Source organism: Neofelis nebulosa, chromosome 3 (assembly GCF_028018385.1).
Source record: "Neofelis nebulosa isolate mNeoNeb1 chromosome 3, mNeoNeb1.pri, whole genome shotgun sequence".
In the NCBI taxonomy this organism is placed as follows: Eukaryota; Metazoa; Chordata; class Mammalia; order Carnivora; family Felidae; genus Neofelis; species Neofelis nebulosa.
In genome coordinates, this window is record NC_080784.1 from 63,705,177 (window position 1) to 63,724,106 (window position 18,930).

At 39.7% G+C, this 18,930-nt stretch overlaps 1 protein-coding gene across 2 annotated transcripts in view; it reads right to left on the bottom strand.

Moving 5' to 3' along the window:
• The window catches only part of TLL1 (tolloid like 1), a 210,845-nt gene extending 192,915 nt beyond the window's left edge, over window positions 1-17,930 (bottom strand). Inside the window, exon 1 of one of the 2 annotated variants that reach the window (XM_058720950.1) lies at window positions 17,051-17,930. In XM_058720950.1, the coding sequence (XP_058576933.1) occupies window positions 17,051-17,219 (169 nt within the window). In that variant the 5' untranslated portion in view covers window positions 17,220-17,930. The remainder of the gene's footprint in view (window positions 1-17,050) is intronic. The other variant, XM_058720951.1, reaches the window with a different exon arrangement.
• Window positions 17,931-18,930: the final 1,000 nt, after the last annotated feature.

Below are 18,930 nucleotides of genomic sequence, written 5' to 3' on the forward strand. Positions count from 1 at the left end.
TGGAAAGAACCAGCACGGTGTTTAGTCTAGTGCTAAGTTTTTCCTAATACACTAGAAAAACATTTCCCAGATTTTACCTTCTATCCAGTAAATTATGGAGTTTTTCCATCCTGCTAGGTGAGAACAGAACACTATTACCAGCTCCGTGTGAGCGCCAAGGAATTTTCTATCTTTTTGGGGTAGTTCTTTCCTGAACCTTGGGGAGTCTTCTTAAATGCATGCACTAATCAGTAGTCAGCTAACTATTCGGGTTGGACACTGCTGAATAAAACAAAACAAAGGGATTCTCTGCAGATCTCCAGAACTTTTTCTCTGTGCATCAATCTCCTCTCTGGTGTTTTGCCTCACAAACTCTAGCTGCTTTGAATTCTGGACTCTCAGCTCCATATCCTCAACACAGGGAAACTTCTGCTCTCTGTCTGGATTCTCCAACCCTGTCCTATACAGAATAAGCTGAGGCAGTGATAGGGCTCATCTCATTTGTTTCCCATCTCCCAAAGACCACTGCCCTTGGCTGCTTGATGCTCAATGTCTTGGAACTACTATTCCTTATATTTTGTCCAGTTTTTTAGTTTCTTCAGGCACAGTGATAGTCTGGTCCCTATTACCCCTGTCTGGCCAGAAGCAGAAGGTCCATAGTCTGAATTTATTAAGATTTTATTCAGTCGCATTTCAGAAATATGGTCACTCAATTTGGATCAAATTTTCTTTAAGTAGTGACCACCTATATAGAAAACCTTACTAAAAAAGAGCAGTTTAAAAATTATTATCATTCTATAGAAGTTTATAAGTTTATAAGACTATCAAGAACTCTCACTCAAAAGCTCAGGGCAAGCTTACATGCTCACTAATGATTCAAAATGACAAGGATAGTTTGGAGTACTGACAAGGAATGAAGTTGAGGGAAATAGCTACCATCTTGAAGAACTCTTCTAATGTAAGGTCAGAAGAATTTCTTTAGAAAAGAAAAATTTCTATAACCACAACCCAGATGGAGGTTAAGGAAAACTGAGCATAATGCAGAGGCACCAATAAAAAGAATTCAAAAGTTTAAGGGCAAGAGAGTCACCCGAGTACCCAAAGAGCTGCCCAAAGGCACCAGTGGTGAAGTCGGACTGGGTTCTCCTCAGAGCTGCATTCTCCACCCTCTTCTTTTCTGTTCCTAGCACATTTATAAAACTGGCCTAATCTTCCACATTAATGATTTTCACACTAATGACTTAATACTTACTTGCCCAGCAAAGAGTATCTCTGTTTTAAAAGAAAGAGGCACAGAGAGAGCAATGCTTAATTCAAAGAAATCACTAATAGCATGTTTTCAACAAATCCTACTGAATCAGTGAATGACACACGCACTAACTCACCTCCATTCATACGTACAAATCCCCACCACCCACTCTACTTATTTGCATAATCTGTTTCAACACAGGTGAAGCATGATAATTGGGATTGGTCAGGACTTCAAAACAGCACTGCCGTGCCCCTAAGGTGAGAAGTTTTGGCTATAATTGCTAAGAGTACACTCAGAGCTATATTTTTACAAATTAAAGAATAATATTTTCTTTGAGGACCTATAACTAAAAAGTAATACAGGAAATTTTGAATGAGTTAATTGTTAATTGAGGTTAAAGTCATATTAGTAAAAGTTTTCATAACCACGTGAGAAGAGGTTAAAGAAATTCTGCTTATTTTAAAGGAGAAAGGAAAACCTTACTGATTTAAAAAAATAATAGACCGAATAATGGTGGGTTGCTTCTCTATGTTTTCAAAATCAATAAAATAGAATGCATTACATATCAAAACATGCTGAAACACATTCCCAATCTACATCACAGTAAATTAAAGAAAAGCAAAATCCTAGCTTTTCCTAACACGGTTACAGAGTAATCATATTTGCCTTAAGGCAGCAAGTCAGTGCAGACTACCGAGTACTTCCTTCAAGCAGTGTCTTTCTTTCCCTTGCAAATCACAATGGCTTGCTTTGAATTCATTTGGATTTTCCTCCCCCCTAAAATTTGAATTGAATTCTTTCATGTGAAGGGCATAAAAATGTTGACATTTACAATGAAATCTTCACACAAAATTCAGGAAATTTCTGGAGGTCTTCTTACGCATACCTAGGACTGAATGAAAGTCAGCTAAATGTCAGCTAATGAAAAGTCAGCTAAAAACAAATGGTGGCTTGATCATGAAGAACCAAATGAGACATATGGTACATATACCAATGTATATGTATATTGATATACATATCAATATAACTTTATGGTTATATTTAGCATAAAATAATAAATTTGTTTTATTTTATTTTTTTGAAGGTCAAGCTTTTACTAGAGTTGCATATAAAAACAACCTAAAAGAAAACTATTTTAGTTTTTTTTTTGTAAATTAGTTTTAAATAAAGCCATTGAATCACCATAATTTTTAAATTCTAAAAAAAAAAAAAAATGCCTTGATGACACTTAACATTATAAAGTCCTTCTTAATATTTAAAATCCTTTGTAAAGACTGCTGTTTCTCCCAACATGGCAGATGAGGTACTGGAGCTTCCTGGAGAACTAAAATTGGTACATATAATATTTTAAAAATCTCCCTGATGTATGACAGGATGAGTAAACATTTTCATGGCTGAGTGAAGGAGGGAACCCAGAGAAGTATGTGGAAGACTAAAGCCAGCTCTCAAAGGAGGGCTTTTGCCTAGATTGGTTGACCTGCCTATTGAATTTTGTTGTCAACCAGGGCTCAGGAGAAAGAAGACACATGCAAGCCCCACCAAAGCTGAAAGAATAATAGGATAACCCTCCAAAACTCTGAGATCATCTGGGTTGTCTCAGTATAAGGAAGAATGAAAATTAAATTCCTACCACCCCAGGTAACTGCACAAAACCTGATTATCTGGAAGCCTGAAATTAAACAGAAGAGAGAAAAGCAAACATCCTCAAATGTCATATGCAAAAATCACCCCCAAAGTAGGTTTGCATTCTGAATTTACACTATGATGGTAGCACAATAAACTCAAGTGGAGAATTTAGTTTAAACTTGTATTGAAATGTTAGCAATGCCAAACACTGGACAGAAATGAAGAAAAACCCTTTCAATTCACTAAAAGAACAAATAACTCCAATCTTCCACAATATATGCCAGAGTATTTACAAGGCTAACACAACCTTGACACCAAAACCCAAGAACAGTAAAAGAAGTCAGGTCAATTTAATAATGAACACAGAAACAAAAGTTCTAAAGTACGTATCAATAAACTCAATGGAGGGAAAGAAAAAGAATGATGTATTATGTTAAAAATTGGGTTCAACCCAGAAATGCAAAGTGGGTTAATATTAGCACATCAATTCTAATCCACCACACTAAATGGCAAAAGAAAAAAAAAACAAAAACAAAAACATAATCGTATCATAATCGTATCATCTCAGTATAAGCAGAATTTCTTAATCTGATAAAAAGTATCTTATGTTTTAAAGACTATAAATAGCATAATTGATAAATAACTTAAAGCATTCTACTTAAAATTGAGAACAGAGTAATCTAGTCCTCAGTCATCATTTCCTATAACACTGGAATACCATCAGCACACAAGGCAAGAAAGTTTAAGTTAAATTTAAAGCATAGGGATTGTAAAGAAACAAAGCTATATCTTTACTGCAGATCATTTGATTGCCTGTGTGAAGAATATACAGATAAATTATTAAAATTAATGAGAGACTGGCAAGGATTTGGGGTAAAAAGTAAACATACCAAAAATCAAATGCATTTCTATGTAATAGCAGCACATGGCCTAAAAGAAATTTTGTATCATCAAAAAATAGAAAATATATATAAATAAATTTGTCAAAACATGCAGAAAACATTGTTATAGTTAAAAACACTAAAAATTTCTTAAACAGTATTAAAGAAAGCCTAAACAAATGCAGATACATACCATATTCATGGATTGAAAGACTCAATATCATAAAAATAATTCTTTCTAAATTAAATCCAGAGACTCAAGGCAATTCAAATCTAAATCTAAACAGTAGGACATGACAGTTGATTTCAAAGTTAATATAGAATACAAAAGTCTAAATACAACAAATATATTCCCGAAGAATAACAACAAGAAGGGACCTATGATAACAAACAGCAGAGATGTGCAACTCAAAGGGATTTCAAAACCAAATTTATTTGCTTACAAAAGACAAACTTGGTTTTTGTTTTTGTTTTTCTTTTTCTTTTTGTTTTTTTTGTGCTTCTTACCTTGCTCTGTATCATTGTTTCTCCTCCAGTCACTCAAGTATACAGCCATGGAGACATCATCTTTGAGTCCTCCTTTTCTTCTACCCTCTGACCTTCACTCCAAGTCTGTCCAATTGGTGACTGGTCTCTTAAATCCAATCCCTCTTTTCTATAACTACGGCCACAGTACAAATGCAAATACTCATCAACACTTGGCCACTACTTTTACTATAGCTCTAACAAGCCTCCACGCTCCCATTTGCTCCTTACTTCCTACAGCTACCACATGAGACCACTGTTTACATCCTCACTTATCTTTAAAAAAATAAGACTGTTATCAAGCCAGTAATCTGATCTAAGTGTTCAATAAATCCCTATCCCACTGCAAAGGGGATCAAATTCACACCCCCTCTGGGCATTAAAAATCCTTTTACATTGCACCTTCCCAAATCATCTCTTGCCAAAGCACAAACCTTTATATACCCTCTGCATTACCCACATTAGACTATTTACCACTTTCTCTTTCATAAAATTCCATGAGTCTCCATACATAGCTTCAGTTTTTATCTTAGTGATTTGACTCTATAAATTTTGCACCACCTTTTGTCCAGGAAGAAACTTATAAGCCAAGATCCAACTCAAATGCCACCATCCTTAAGAAGTCTTCCCAATCCCAAACATAATTAATGCATTCCTTCCTCTGTGTTACTGCAATATTTTGTTACACTTTCATATTCATAACTAAAATATCTGTTGCTTTTTTTCTGGTAGATTTGAAATTGTTATAGGAAGGGACACATCTTGTATTCTCCAATCTTCCTGAAACACACCAAGTGTAAAATATTGGTTGTATTAATTTACATCTGTACAATGCACCACACTTATGCATTTAATTCTTACCTATTTATTATAGACTAGGTATCACTATCCCATATTACAAATGAGAGAATTTAAATTCAGCAGCATTAACCAAAATAATATAATTAAACACAGAAGACCCCAGACATGCACCTAGGTCTCCTGACACAATATCCAGTGTTCTTTAAGTTAAACCATACTACCTAGATTCAGGCTATTAATTTCTATTGGAGTTCATTCTTTACTATCATAAAAGCTCAAGAATGAAAACTTCTTTTGGCAATGATTTGTTTGAGAATTTGAGACTCTTCATTTAAAAAAATTTACATAAATTAACTTATGATGAAAAACTAGTTATTCACTAGACAATTCAGATAAATTGAAAGTTTGAGAAATTTAATTTTATACAGATAATTAACAGTATACACTTGTGCCAAGTAAAAGAATGTTTTCAAGAATAGATATGTGATCAATTGATATAAGAATGCATTTTTTAATATACTGTATATTTCAAAAAATGCTTTAAGTGAGAAAAACTTTGCTGTAGATTCTTTAGAGCTCTTGTTCTCTCCACTATGAATATTGACCTCCAACTTGAAAGAAGTGAATTTTCCCCATCCACTGGCCATTTTCTGCTCATCTGCAGCGCAATCATCTCTTCTATGAAACAAATAGAGCAACACTCGATTCTAGTGGTGATGTGAGACTAACAAGTTCTGAAACGCACATAGGTGCTGCTCACACACCTGGTCGCTGTTTGGGCAGATGTTTTGCTGATGGACTGAGGTTGGAAAAGAGGAATGGGAAATTATTCATAAATGCTTTCAAAGATAATTCTGGCAAAATTCAAGTCAGGGAACTGCACAGCCCTATTGCAGCTACAATCTGTTGGTTGCCATGATTTGGCTGGAGCCATGAGAAACCTGAGGCCTTCATAAAAGTGCCTGCTGGAGAGGTGTAAACATCTTCCTTTTCCTCTCAATGAACAGTATAGGCCGCTGGTCCCACAACTTCCTGGTATCACTTCAAAGGAGATCTTACTTCTCATGTCAGAGACACCAGGGTGCAGAGAGCTTTGTAGCTCAGACAGCCTTAGGGATTCCTAACCTCAGGGACTAGGTCCCAGAAAATCACGGGACATCCCCAAGGTTACATACGAATACAACAGCAAAGTCCGTAGTGGAAATTATATTTCTTACTACCAATTCAGTTTGTTTTCCAACTGCCATACCACTACCCACACAGAATTATTTAAAGAAAACAAAACTTATATTTCCTTTTCAAAACCACAGGAGAACACTGCAAGTAAAAACACTAGACTCTTTTTTTTTTCATTTATCATTGATTTTTGCTTTGCCTGGACCTGTAAGCAAAGAAAGAGTCAACCATGTACACTAAGATGTATTTAAGGATAAGGATACTGTGTAAAGAACAGAAATGTACTCCAGCAGATAATATAGGAAAAGATGACAAAAAGAAGTTGAAATTTCTAAATCAAGTTATCTGAAAAAAACAAACGGAAATCATATTATCAATACAGACTTCTTCCAAATAACTGCATAATTATTAGTTACATCCCATCCCAGTCCACTGCCAAATAACAAAGCTTGCAAGGTACTTGCTTAGAAGTTTTCATAGCTCTACTCTTCACTCTTCATATATCATGAGTAAAGAAAATTCGAGGAAAAAATTATAAGAATATATTTCTTGATTGTCACCATTTATAATAGCATCCATTTTCAAATACTAAATTGAAATAATTTTAGCATATAGTTATGCGATTAGTATATAAGCAACTATTAACACATTAGCTGTATATTATCTACTTTTAGGTATTCTCTACCTAAAAGTGGTAAAGTTAAGGCTGCACCAGGTCAGGGATTGTATCATATTTCATCTTCTGGAATTCCAAGGATAAGTCCATGTTTCATCCACAGTAAGTGTTCAATAAAGGTTTGATGAATTTATGAATATTTGTAGTTTAGAGCCATGTGCTTACACTTAGCTCTGTGTAAACACAGGATTATGAGTATGTAAGCTCTTCAACTTAATCCAGATGGCAAATATAATGTGTACCAGAAATTGCTGAAAGACTATATAGCCAAGATTCTATTCACATATTATGAATGGGAATTGAAAACTGTCTATATATTTTGGGTCTATTAAGCATTTGAGCAAATAGCCAAACCTTTCCTGTTACCTTTCCAAACCTCCCTTATTTTTCTACTGGGAACTTAACCTCTTAACTGTAAAATATGAAGGACTTGAGATATGAATGCATTTTTGTATATGACAAGAAAAAAGAACTTTATCTACAAATGTTTTTATAAAGAACACTTTCCCACCAATAAGTAGTTGCAATTAAAAAAAAAATCCTCTACCTCTTATATATTTATGGCACTATGAGTAGAGATTATACAGTGTTTACTCTGTTGCAGACAGAGTGATTTTTACTTCACATTCATTTAGTTCTTATAACAACACCGCGAGGGTCATAACGTCGTCTCCATTTTATAGATGAGAAAACTGAAGCATAAAAGGTATTGCCAAAAGCCACACACAGTTACCATATGTGTGGGCTGGTATTAGAAGTCATGTCCATCTTATTCCAGGGCCCAAATTTTTAATAGCAGCACTATTCTGTCTCCTTAAAATTTTTAAAAATAATAATAATAATTTTTGAAACCAATCCCAATTTTCAAAAATATACCTGAGAACGAGAGAGAGAAAGAGAGAGAGAGAGGTAGAAGGAGGAGGAAGAGGAGGAGTAGGAGGAGACGAGGAGGGAGAGGAGGAAAGGAACAATGAAGCATCATGGCAACACATGGAATCCAGAGTTCTGGATTCAAATTCTGATTCTATCACAGAGCAACATATGATAAGTTACCTTAAAACCCTAAGCTATAGGTACTATGTAATACAGAAATAAGATATGTTATAGGATACTTTTTATGATGCATACAGTTTTGTACATGAAGCCCCATTCTACCATGACATACACTAGAAATCTGGTCTTATTGTAAACTTTTTAATCTTGGACACAATGGAAGTGTATCCTATAATCAGTATCTTTTTTCTGTCTTTATTCTTGGACACTAGTTCACCCAGCAAATCTCACAAATCTCTTTCCCCACAGAAACATAAGGCAACCTGATTTAGGTCATTACTTCCGTTACCCATTCCAGATGGAAAATCCTAATTTTTCCTCCCCTGGTCACTGCCTGCAGGCCACACTTCCCAGGTCCACATATATACTATTTCTTCCCCTGGGACTAAAAAATATATATAAAAGAAAAACTTCCCCTTGGTTCTTAGGTTTAGAAAAGAAGGAAACAGAAAAGGGAAGCCTGTTTCACCAGATTTTGTTCTTACCCATTTGTTAGAGAAAAAATACAGGCAGGAACTCTTCCTTCTAGAACACATGATAATTTGCTAAAAGTAGCATGTTTCCTTCAAAGAAATTGTAACTTAGTAAATATTACATAAAGTATATATTTTGAACATGCCAGACTTCCTAGTCTTAGGAAACCACACTGGAGTTCCAAGAAGTTTAGTTAACCCTATGATCCCCCAAAGCTTTGGAGCTTTTGACCTTAGGGCTTTCAGACAAGTTAGGATTGAAAAGATAAAGTTATTTAAGAGCCTTCTCACAGCATATTTGTTTTCTCAAAGGCATTCACGCATCATTTACATACATACTGTACACAATAAACCACTTTCCTGAATCACCTGCATTTGAAAGGAAGTTCTTCACACTCTTTATGGGCTCATAATCATGCATTCAATGAATACCCAGACAGCAAATCCAAAGTGTGAAACAATTTAACGCGTTACCACACAAAATGTCAGAGCCTGTGCCAAGAACCAGACACTAATGACGACGAATTCTGCTCAAATCCAATTCAGCCTCTGCCTTCATTGACATGAGAAGCCTGCTGTCACAATTAAATACTTGGGACAATGGCAGCAGTGTCTCCCTGACACTATTTAGCACTCAAATATTTCTCTAACACTATTAAAATTAATCGTATGCATTTTGTATCCGTCCCGTACATAATTGGACATTTAGTTTACAACTCTCCACACTTAGAGAACACTCTTTTGAAAGGGACTAGGGTCTCCCCTGTATTCCATGCAATTGAAAGTATTGGCCTTACTCTGACAATATACGGGTTATAAAAGGCAAGAATGCTAAAGACAAAATGTATTCTCACTACAGAAAACCACTTGCCAAAAGGGATAGAGGCCCAGGGCACAAATACCATCACTTCAACTGCCAGTCTTAATACATTTGTACTGGCTGAGGAGCCACTACAGGGGATTCAAAAAAAAAAAAAAAAAAAAAAAACAAGGCATCTGAAATACAGAACCCAGGTTCAGGTTCAAATTCTCACCACTCAGTAAGTATCATGACAGGCCCACCACTGAATCTTTCTGAGTCTGTTTCTTCATTTGTCCAAAAGAGGTAACAATAATATTAATTGATGGCGATATGGTGAAGACAGAAGACTATGTAAAACGTTTAATGTGAAAAGATGAACTATGTTATTTTGACATGACTAACAAAGGCAATTCCTAGACAGTGAGGTCCAAAAACTCATTCTCTAAGAAAGGTCTCCATGTGCCTGTTTTCTGGTTATACACGATGTTCTTCCCGGAGATATTTTAAAGGTTTAATTAACTTCCAGAATTTGAGTACAAAACACAAACTATCCTAAACCTTCACCTCTAGGTATTTGCGGTCAGAGAGCTCAGCCCTGAGGAATAGAGCACCATCCTTTCAGTATGACTGGTCCACTGAAATGGTGCCAAGTGGGTTCCCAATACTGCACAAGAGCAGAGATGATCTTAATAAGCACTTCAAATCTACTCATGGCCAAAGAAGAGAGCTCAAAAATGCTGAGATCAGCTACTAGGCCCAGGGCCATTCAAGGAGTCCCTGTGGTACACAATCCACATGCTGACAGTTTAACACAGATGAGAAATGTAAAGAATGAAGAAACTATTCTACCCTCCTACACATCCACCTACGCTCCCCCAACACACCAATTAAATGTCATCAATAGGAAGTTCAACAACACAGGGAAGATATCAACTGTCGATAGTAAATACATGCTTTCTGACTGCATCCCCATACAACTCCCTTGATTTGTAAAATGGTGTAGTGTGTCAAAAACTGTTGAAATATATATTTTTTTAAACATCAAGGTAAATGCTTTGAGTATTTACACAACGTTGGATTTTGTTTGAGAAAAATAGTATATTTGGAAGCACTTCTGACCTTCTAATGTATGGTTTCAACATTTTAGAACTATTATCGTTCAAGAAAGTTTTGTTTTGTTTTGTTTTGTTTTTTCTAATATGGTCTAGAGCAAATAGTTTAGCTCAAACTATAAATGTAAATTGCAAGAGAAGAGCTGAAAAAAGACAAATGTCTCCTTGGTTCACTTTCTGGATTTCAATTAACACCTAATTTACAATACTTCTTAATACAAATATATAGTTGAGCTCTTTAAAACAGCTTGACAGGATTAGCCCACGTTTTGTAAAGAGCTGATAAAACAAGCATTCCATTAGCCAACCCACAGTGTCTCAAAATCTAATAGTCAATATCCTATTTTCAGGGCTGACAATGGCAAGAACTAAATAAATAAGCAAGGGATTCCCTCCCTCCTGCTCTCTGGGAAAGAACATATTCTGTGCAATTCATTCCATAACTTTAAGGCTATAAATTGTTTTTAATGTTCCTCCCTAAGCATCATTATTCAATAGATAACTAAAGGAAATAAACCACTAAAGCCGTACTGCTAAATCATTCTACTATATCCAGCGTTGGGGAGAGGACTCTTAACTCCCTCATTTAGGAAGGATAAGTCCAGGATTAATTTCAGATCTTGGAATATGAAAACTGTAAGAGGCCTCAAAATTCCCTCAGTTGAGGATATCCTACAGGCCCAGAAACCTTGCCAGGCACCTGAGCCTCAGCCTGGCCCAGGCCTAGCTATGGGCTCCAGATGCTGCAGGGGGCTTTCCTACAGTTCAGGGGAGCAGTATGGCCCCCTCCCCCCATCTCCCCAGACACCAGATGGTCCCAGCAGGATGTGCAAGGCCTCATTTTAAATGGATTATTCACCTCTATCTTTTCCAAGCATTCTTAGAAAAGCTTAGGGCAGTCCTAATTTTAAATATTTAAGTCGATGGGTCTAAGGTACTATTAAAAACAATAGATAATATTCTAAAAAGAAAAACAATAATGATGGTAAATCACTAGCACTCAATACTATCTACCTGAGTTCTAGAAAAATTGAAAGGCTAACCTCTGTCCAGTACACGCACTGTTGAAGAGGCCAAAGGGATCATTAATGTGACTAATATTCTTAAGGTTTACAAAGAATATGATGGTAACTACAGGCAAGTGAGAATAAACGTTAAATAAGGGGGAGTTGCTAAGATGCACAAAAATAGGATTCTTACATACATAATGGGGGAAGACAATATGGTTTCTGTAGAAGAAACTATACATGGCATACATCAGGCCTTCATAGAAAAGTGAGCCATCATGATGGCAAGAGGAAAAGTAGGGAATTATGTGCTAACTTTCTCAAAAAGCCTTTGCTAGGTGGGCTCTTAGGCACGTCTAACTGTTCCACCATAGACTCAGGAGGCCTCAACAGAGAAGGGAGGACTCAAACAGCACCTGCTGAATTAGAAATCATAAAGACTCCATTAATTATTACCTGAACTGCCTCAGGGAGGGGATTCCAGCTAGATTTTGAACTTGTAAATGATACCACCTTCTTCAGGGATCAAAAACTGGGAAGACACCAGGAGACGATGTGTAAATCAACAAACAAAAAGGAGTTTCAAAGCCACCTTCCTCTATGGGGATATATTTAAGAAAAAAATAGTCCACCTAATTCATACCTAGTGACAGTAACTGCCATTTATGGGCCAAAAATGGATGTGAACCCTCACGACAAGGGCTAAAGAATTACTATTGTAAATGATGAACAGAATTCAAGTGTATAGAATATAATGTCTATCCATCCCTTTTGCAAAAACTGTACTTCTGAGTTGGCACCAGAAGCAGGAGAAGGAAAAAAAAAAAAAAAAAAAAAAAGAACAAAGCAAGATCTGAGGAATGAAAACTGAAAGAGAAGAGGCTGGTTAAGGGAAGCCACTCTACGAAATGCATTTTTAACATGAGGGTTTGGCAACCTAGAGAGGTGCTGACCAAGAAATATATGCCTCAATATTTAATACTATGATAGAATAAAGTAGACACCGGGTTGGACATCAAATTCTAAAACCTCATACCTAAGAGGCCAGCAATGAAGCTAGAAAGTACAGCACTGAGGACCAAAAGAAAGAAGATCTTTACCAAGAAATTACGAATTTATGAAAATTATCCCATGAAGAATTGATGAAGAATTAGTATACCAGAACCCTGGGACATTAATTGCAAAGAAAAGCGGAAAGGAGAATCCTTTAGGATGCCAAAAGCCTATTTCTATGTAAACAGGCTTGTATATGCCACTCTAAAGGCAAATTTAACCTTGCAAGTCACTGACCTTTAATCTTGTTTGGATTTTTTCCAAGCAAAGGAGTCATTTACCGAGGAGATTCAAAGTAGAAAGTCTTTTTTTCAGGGTGTTCACACTTGTCCAAGAGGATAAGGACAAATCTTCTAGACAAACATTTTACGTTATCGATCTCCTCCGCCTCTACCCATCACTCACAATAGAAATTCTTCAATCCCCCTTCTTACCTCTTGTATTTCGACTGCCTGAGCTTTCCAGATACCCCCTTAAGTACAAACAGAGAAAGAAAGGAGGAAGGCAGGGAATACAGAGTTTATCAGGTTTCTGTTTTTCCAGGGAACCTCTAGACAAATCTGAGAGTTTAACTTGCACGCTGAATTTGCCCAGGCTCTTCATAGATATTAATACTCAGATTAACACCTACTGGAACAGTTCCACACTGAAACAAGGGAATGTTCTGGAATGGAATGGAACAGTACAACACTGAAACAGTCTCTGTTCTGGAATGACTTCCTGCAGCATCAGCTTCCTGGTGTCCCTCAGGAACCTTCTGAACTAGAGAGAGTAGGATTGCAAACTCAGAGGACTACATACTACGCTGAAGAAAGACAGTCAGATACTCCTTTGAATTATCTGCTTCTTTGTGATTATCTACAAAGAGAGAAAGATTAATTACCTACATTCTGTCCTAACAGATTTGGCTATATAAATATACATGAAGCTGTGCTGTACTAACTTAACCTACTTTTGCTTATACCCAAATGTCTAAGTGAAAGTTCAATTAAATTAACCCGAGGCTTCCTTTCTGTCCCATGAACTTGAAATTAAAGTTCTCATGGATATACAAATTATACCATTTCACAAATGTATTAAGAATGGCACAATTTTAATGCTATATTTATATTTCTTCTTGAGTCACATTACTGGTTAAAATAGAAGTTTGTAGATGAGGAATGAAGATCAACATTTATAGTCTACAGATATCGAGATGGAATTCAGAACTTTAGCTAGATACCAACAGTGGTAATCTATCTCCCTGTGATAAACATTAAAAATCAGCTATGACCTCTGACCTCAAAGACTTTATAAGATGAAACTATGTTCTTAGTCATTTCATACTTAACAGATATGAAAGTAACTGCACTTTTATTAGTCTAGACTCTAGGTAAACCCAGACAAATTTCTATTGTTTGCATTTCAAGGAAGACCTCCAAAAGGCCAGCTAAGAATGCAGTGTTATTGTCTGTCTATCTGTCTATATGCATGCAGGTTTTGCAGCCAGGAGACTTCAAATCAAGTTCTGGATAATCTTAACAAGCATTTGACCTCATGGAGCATCCGTTTTCCTATCTGTGTAATGGGAAGATTCACAAATTCCACCCAATTGGGCTGTTGTGTTGAACTGAAAATTATGGTTTCATTAGTCATTATGACATCAAGCCACTGTATAGTCTGAGGAAAATTAGGACCCTTGTTAGAGAAAGACACTTTATTTCATGGCCCACGTCCTCCATTCTGCTCTTGGAAAGGGCAGACAAAGGTATCCCAGAATCTGGAGAGCACCCTCCGTGCTTTTGTGTGGCCTTTTTTCACATATCTGTCCTCATCTTTCTTATTTTAGTGACCTTTTTTTGACTCTTGTTTGGGATTTCAATGTACTATTTAATTTTTTTTCCTGTTATTACAACTTTTACTTGTCTTATATAATGCCAAAAGAGAGGCCAAGGGAAAAACAAAAAGGATTTTGCCACTCTTTAGCCAAGATGGTAAATTAAAGCCTTCACGTCACTGAATTTTAAAAGGTAGCATTGATCATTTAAAAAGTGATGGCAGGAGCCCCTGGGGGGCTAAGTTGGTTAAGCATCCTACTTGGGCTCAGGTCATGATCTCATGGTTCATGGGTTCAAGCCCTGCATGGGGGCTCTGTGTTGACAGCTCAGAACCTGGAGCCTGCTTGGGATTCTGTGTCTCCTTCTCTCTCGGCCCCTCCCCCACTTTCTCTGTCTCTCTCTCTCTCTCTCTCTCCCCCCCCCTTCCCTTCCTGCCTCCCTCTCAAAAACAAATAAACATTAAAAAAAATTTTTTAAGTGATCTCAGATTTTGGACATACTTCTCAGCCTACCACTGGTGCCATTCTTCTCTCTCTTTCATGATACATACACAACATACACATACACACAGGTATGCCTCTTGTACTCAAAGATAGGGAAGAAATAAGATTAGAGTAATAATCCATTCAAAGTTGTTTTCATTGTTTTATCTTCAACAGCTATGCTCAACAATAAACCAATATTAAAGGAAAAAACAAAACTAAACGCTCTTAGAATTTTTTTCCTTGCTCTAGATGTTTATTTACTGAGGATAATAAATATTTATCCTTGAGTCATATTTCAATACACATGGTGCAACCATTTAAATTTCAAAATTGAAAACAGTCTTAAGTAGAAAACAAAAAACAAAACAAAACAAAAAAAAAAAAACAGTATGTTCGCCGAATCTTATTCTGTACAATTTCTAACATAAGATAAATCTAAAAACAACATAATTTCTGAAAATAGTACTAACTAATTTTTGACACTTCTTATATTCATATTTTAAGTCAATGATTTTCAAAGACATAAACTTTTACTTGAATCTGTATGGAAAACAATATTTATTGTCCTGAAATCAAGCCCATGATACATATGCCCTGGTTTTTTCATATTAATAGCTGGTTGAATTTTTCACACAAGAGAGCATCAGAATGGATGTTTCCCTAGACAACCTTTAGAAACACTTCATTTCTACCTTATGTAAAACAAGGAAGTACACAATTTTCACCCAGCTGTAAACATGATTCAAAACTAATTTCCCAATAAAAAGTGTGCTTTGGGGAGTTGTTACAGTACTGAATTCTGGTTGTCCAGTCGCTAGTCACCCATCCTGGCAGAATGATGTCTCCTTCTCCAAACCACCAGGGAAGGCCCAAGAAACTTTTGGCGGGACAGACTTAGTGTTAAAGGTGTCAGGAGGAAACTTACAACCCAAATGGAATCAAATGAGAATTCCAAGCTCCAGACTGACAAGTTTCTACGAAGCTACTCCAAGTTTTGAACAACTATCCTCAGTAAGAGCGCACCAAGGAAGATCTGATAACGCGCACACAGCACACATTCGCTCCTCGTCAGAGCAATGTGTCATCAACGGTACAAAGCAACAAGGGAATTTCCAGCATTTTCTTTCACTGTGTGCATTTCTCCTTCCTTCAGGACCAAGAAAGGATGAATAAGGTTTACCTAGCTATGAAAAGGGAAGAAGTCGCAGTCACATACCGACCAAGCCCGCACAGAATCCGGAGAGGCAGACACACTTTTGGCACTTTGCCCACTCCCTTCCTCTCTGCTTCGCCAAAGCCCACACCTCTAGAGATGGGACAGAACGTGCTTACAAACAACCCTACCGAGTCGGCCCCAACACCCCTCGTAACCTTCCTTCCGAAGTTGGTCGTGAGTCCACCACACTGAATTCTGGTCACCCCAACCTCCGCTGCGCAGGGCCAGGGACCTGGCGCCTCCGGAGCCCCCGGGACGCTGCGCTCACGTGGTCACCGGCCGCGGCACGTGCGGATCCGACCTGAGGCGGCGGGAGCTAAGCTCCGCCCCGAGCGGGAGGAGGACCCGCAGAGGCGCTGGACGCGTTGGCGGGGAGAGGGGAAGATCCCGGGGCGCTTGGGGACCCGCGAGGGGAAGCTGAGCTTCAGGCAGTGCAGGTCAAACTGCGGTTCCCAGGGGGCGTACACAGGAAGGAAGGCGCAAGTTTGAATGGGGTAACAACTTGGACATTTTTTTTTAAGGTTTATTTTAAATGGGCAAATGCATTCGAATTCCATCGAGCATGAGAGCTTCCAAGGTCGTCCCACAATCCCCTTTTCGCCCGGATCCCACACTTGAAATCCCTGGCAAAAGAGGGAAGCAAAGGTGTCCCGAGGTAGCAATCCCACCCCCACCCATATTTGGGGGAACTCGAACCAACTGGGTCTCGGGGGAGCACCGGGGAACCGCACCCTGAAACAAAGAGGAGGTGAAGTCCCCTCCAAATACATATAGCCCGCTGAGTGTTGGTATTTAAAGTCCACGGCCAGCCAGCTGTGTGTAAGTCTCGTTTCGTTTTGCTGGGGGAGGGGAAGGGAATCCGAACTCTGGACGTTTTTCCCAAACTGGGAGATGGGAGCTTGGCGTTCGATCCCACTAGCACAGAACTCCAGTCAACTCGGGCCACGGCGACTGCCACTTGGGGGGTGGGGAGGGGAAGGAAAGGAGGGCAAGAGGAGGGACGGCGGAGGGGCTGGCGAGAGAGGGAAGGAAACAGGTGAGCTCCCACCGCCACCCCTCGGAAATCCAGCGCGACGGACCCCGAGCGCCACCGTCCCGACCTGGAGAGGCACTTACCGGCTTTACAAGGGTCCTTGTAATCTATCGTGTCCGTTTTATCCTCTTCGTTCCCATCAAAAGTGTAATCATAGTCGAGGCCAGCGCAGACCCAAAGCTCCCCGTACAAAACAATCCCCGAGGCCACCAGCAACACGAGCATCCTCGGGGGAAGCCTTTCCAACCCCATCCTCCTCCCCTGGAGGAAAAGGAAGGGACGGGACCGGGAGGTGAGGCGTCCGCGGTCCGCGCTGATGTGCGGTGCGAGGGGAACCGGTGCTCCTCTCCCCACCGGGAGGCTCCTCGGCGACACTGGGCCGTTCAGGTGTCCGAAGACATACGGATGCCGTCGGGACAGGAGAGAGGGCGAGAACTGCCTGTTACCCCCAGTCGCAGGGAGAAGTTGGCTAGGGGCCCGCGGGTGGGCGGAGGGCAGGTAAGGAGCTCGGCTCCGGGAGACGGGGAGGGGCAGCTGCGGGCAAACTCGGCTCTCGCGGAGCGGGCGCTCGCAGCCTGCCAGGTCGTCCTTCTGGCGGCCGAACTTCCCGCGGCCGCGGCTGGGCGAGCGGCGCCCCGCGGGCTCAGCTGCCACCGGAGCTAGGGCTCCAGCGCCGCGCCCCCGCCGCTGCCAGGACCCGGCGGTCGAGCGCGAGCCGCCGCCGCCGCCGCCGCCTGCGCCCGCCGCCGCCGCCGCCGCTCCGGGAAGATGAATCCGGTCTGCACATCAGCACATCTGAACTGAAAGGGGAGACCGAGGAAGGGGGTGGGGGGCAGGCATTTCTACGCCGCGAGACCTTAAAAGCCTGCAGAAGCCAGCAAAGCAACTGACTGAAAAGAGCAAAAGTGTGAGGATGTGGGGATGCACCGTTTGCCTCCCCCCCACCTTCCCCAGGCTGTCTTTTTACCCTCTTCCTAACTTGAAAAAAAAAAAAAAAAAAAAAAATCTTCGCAGCATCTAACCCAATCACTTGCATCCTGCTTACTTATTCATACAATCAGGGTCAGGATCCGGGCCACAGCCTCCTCTCTGACTTCTTTTGATAGCCTTATACAAACAAACAGACACGAGCGCGCTGATAATTCCATTTATATTTTACTAAAGATAAAAATGAATATATTATGTATCTGCGTCCGCGAACAGCAATTAATAGATGATGTACGTGTCAGCCGAGAGTGCCAGACCGGGGGTGGCGCAAGGGATCGTGATAACTTAGCTGCAAACCTCTACTTCCCCTCCCCCCAAATAAACAGCGAGTGTGTGTTTCTTTCCTTTGCTGCGGCTTAACCTTAGTGCAGCCCGGGAATGGAGGAAAAGTGTCTGAGCCTTCGCGACTTGGGTAAGGAAATAGACTGCTTTAAAAGTCCTCCAACCAACAAAGTTTTGCTAAGAACTAAGATCCCCAGAACTGCAATTAAAAAAAAAAACCCAAAATCAAGTTACAGATTGCAGCAGCAGGAAACGCTAAGACCTTGCTGATGGGCTGGCGCTCTGGCTCACGTGGGCGCAGGAAGGGAAGTTGGAAGGAATACTCGGGAAGCAAATTTTCTGTGACAGTTCTGGCGCCCATGCCCAGAGTTGCTCGGTATCCTTCGGCTTCAGTTGTTTTACTTCTGAGGAGAGTGTGTAAAACCTGGCAGCAGGATCAGCGAGGTAAACCACATGTCAGCCTAGCAGACGCAAGACAAACACAGGTTGTGGGAAATAGGGGAGGAAAAAAAAATCAGAGGAAATCTCTGCAAAACCCCTGTTGTGAGCAATTCAGTGGTTTCCCCACATCTGCAAGCAGTTTCCAAAATAGGTGAGAGGACTTCTCCTCCTCCAGACTGGTGATTGGGAGTCTTGCCTTTTCCGACTCAATCTTGAACTGTCACTTTGGCAGTGGCTTGTAAAAAATCTTCTG